A 3,099-nucleotide genomic window follows, 5' to 3' on the forward strand; every position below is an offset into this window, starting at 1 on the left:
AAATGCATAGACGGCAGCGGTTTTGAGATCGATTCCTATATACAGATACGAAAAAACACGTAATGGAAGCCAATGTCATATCAAACCAAACGGCGTAATTTTAAACATGTTGATAATATAGCATCATTTTTAAGTGATGCTGTGCTAGGACTGGCAATTGCAGGTTCTCATTGTACCCGAGATTGACCCAGACGGTTTTAGGAGGTGGGTGTTGATGCGGTCACGTACGTCCGGTTAGCCTGAATGAATTAATCAAATCGACCTTTTTTCCTTATTGTTTCGTAAAATAGGTTCCACAATAAGAAAGTTTTTGCTTTTTTTTTTCTTTTCATCTAAACGACTTTCGAAATATAACTCCCGTGCTGTTTCGCTCGAGCAAACGTTTTTTTCGTTGGGAAGAACATATTCAGTTATAATCTGCATTTCATATCTAACATTTTTCGACTTCTTACCTACGAATTTTTACGAAAAATTGAAAAGTAAGACCGACGGGATACTAATAGAAAAGATGAAGACAAATGTTAGCAATTTAAAACGTCCTAATGCTATTTATAATGCTGTATATATGTTGCGCGAATTGATACATTAGGCTTTTGTTTTTAATATAAGGCTGGCATGATCCAATATAAAGCAGAAATTTATCTGGTTTAGATAAATGCTATCTTAAACGTACACACGAGGATACGTTCACAGTGATCCTCGTTCGCGTTTCCTAAACAATAACACTTCACGCATTTGAAGCGCAGTCCAAGGCAAACCATCGGAACTTATTTAAGTCATAGTAACTGTAGCCTCGGTTACGAACGGTCGATATCTACGGCCCCTGCAAAATCAGCCTTTGGTACAGCCTCACAAAAATACATTTTCAAAAAATGTGCGATTTGTAAAAAAAAATACCATTTTGGAAATTTGATTATTCGCTATTAACTGGTGCAAAATCAGTAACGACTGCATTTCGACCAGGTGATAGCTCGCAGAGTTACCGCCTCTAACAAACAAGAATAATCTTGTAAGAGTTGCCACCTCATTGAAAAGACTTCAATCATTGATTTTTTTTAATTTCTACAGTTTACCGAATATGGCAACTACAATAAAGCAAAAGGCTTCCAAAGTAACGGTACTTGATTGTTTTTATTGAACTTTTTTTAGCGTAACAAGAATTATAGAGGTTTTAATCTTTAACTTACAAGTGTCCACGCAGTCCAATGATTCGTTGTGTCACCTTATACCTTATTCGTAGCAAATTACTGGTGTCATTTAATATATATATTTTAAATAATGAGATCAATGCATCATGGCTACTGATTGGACTTTTCCGTCATTTCAATCGCGCGGCAGGCAATAGAAGAACTAATAATATTTAGATCATGCAAAGGAAATTCAACCGTTTAGGCCGTTTTGTCCTATTGTTCAGCTAAATCACTGATTTCTTCTAGAATTGTAATGTAATACGTGGAATATATGAAAACTGTGATGATTTTTCATTGGGATTTCAACTGTTTTTGCATCCCCTATAGGTGACGGTTGTGTCTTTAACGTAACGTAACGCGTAAGTTAGAAAGCGTCGCTAAACAACCGGTAAGATAAACGGTAAGACAGCACGGACATTTGTAGACACCTTCTACAGAGGTGGTCAAGTTAGTCAAGGGGGAGACCCTCGATTTGGAATATGATTTGCTAATGTACGCACCTGCCACTGCAAGAAGAGTTGAGGCCGTCAGGGCGATAAATAGCTTCATTTTTTTATATCTCCACAGGCTCAATACTGCCTACTAGCGGTGATGTTAGTAGTTCCGAAATGGTGCACTGATCGATTGGAGGTAGGATCACCCCAGACCTAAGGCGCAGATGAACACACGATATGAAAAACCCGGGGCCAACACGGTCACAAACGACGACACAGACAGTATTCCAATAACGCGAACGTAGAAGTGGCCACAATCTGTTTACAGAAAGAGTTCAGTCTCAATGCATACCCACACATGTGCGTTAAACACAACTATGATAAGGACAGTTCATAAAGCACCTGTGTAACCTGCGGAAAACAGTAAAGCCTTTTCGCTGTTTTTTTTAGTCCGAAGTGATGAATGCGCCTGCCGATGTCAGTACGCTACTTCATTGAACCTCGTGGCTACTCTTTTGTGGCTCACAGAAGACGCGTGTTGTCCCCATTGACAGCCAACAGAAGTCTAACTGAAATGCGTCGGCAACAAAGTTGGGCGGACGCGCGCATAGCCGCCACTGATTCCTCCTTACCTTTTTAGCGGCCACTCTTTCCTGTTCGACTGGCGTCGGGTTCGTTCCCAACATGAACCGTTAACGCGTTTCGGCTTTTTCGGAAGACAAACATTTCGACCACGGCAAGAGCTCTGTACACATTGTTCTATACAGCACAAACTACTAGAGGTAGGGACATAATTTTCGCCAAATAAAACTGCTCGACTCATGTATAAGTATGCAGTCGCTCATAATGCCAAATAACAAGCTGGATAGAAGTAAGAGCGACTTAAGTAATCTTGAAGAAAAATGCTTTCGTAGTGACAAGAAGGTTGACGTTTCATCCTTTGCTGGGTACTACATCATATGAAGGGGTCCTTCTACATACTTACACACAATTCCTTCATTTCGGAACATTTCTAGAAAATTTGTATCTATTTTAATCGAGCTGATCTTATTGTTACATTTTTTTTTGTCGAATTCCATCTTCTAAAATAGTGTAGAATAAAGACAGTTCAATGCAGAAGTGTCGGGCTTTCGTTGAAACGAAAATCGTATTCGGAAGAGAGGATATTCTTTTGATCAAAACAAAGATAATGACAGAAGTGCCCGGGGGAAAAACACCTCCATTCTACAAAGGTGAATTTCATATGGTTCAAACAAAGTCAATGTTAGAAATCAAGTTCATGAAAAATAAATATTTATTAATGTTGATTATCGTTTAAATATGATTATCGGTGCTAGCTGGCAACAAGGGTGCTTTGCTGGAATTGCGTATCAGGGGGTGGTTGATGATTATTCGGAACCAAAAAGTCCAGTCGTCATTTAAAGTAATTATTTTAATTGTTCTGAAAATCTAACGCTTCGCCTGGATGCAGGTAA

The 3,099-nt window shown here is 39.0% G+C and overlaps 1 protein-coding gene across 1 annotated transcript in view; it reads right to left on the reverse strand.

The window, feature by feature from the left end:
• Positions 1-2,204, reverse strand: part of LOC111250708 (uncharacterized) — a 132,426-nt gene extending 130,222 nt beyond the window's left edge. The window contains exon 1 of the mRNA XM_022806324.2: positions 1,691-2,204. Within this exon, the coding sequence (XP_022662059.1) occupies positions 1,691-1,739 (49 nt within the window). The 5' untranslated portion in view covers positions 1,740-2,204. The remainder of the gene's footprint in view (positions 1-1,690) is intronic.
• Positions 2,205-3,099: the final 895 nt, after the last annotated feature.

This window comes from Varroa destructor, unplaced genomic scaffold, assembly GCF_002443255.2.
Source record: "Varroa destructor unplaced genomic scaffold, Vdes_3.0 BEIS01000001.1, whole genome shotgun sequence".
NCBI lineage: Eukaryota > Metazoa > Arthropoda > Arachnida > Mesostigmata > Varroidae > Varroa > Varroa destructor.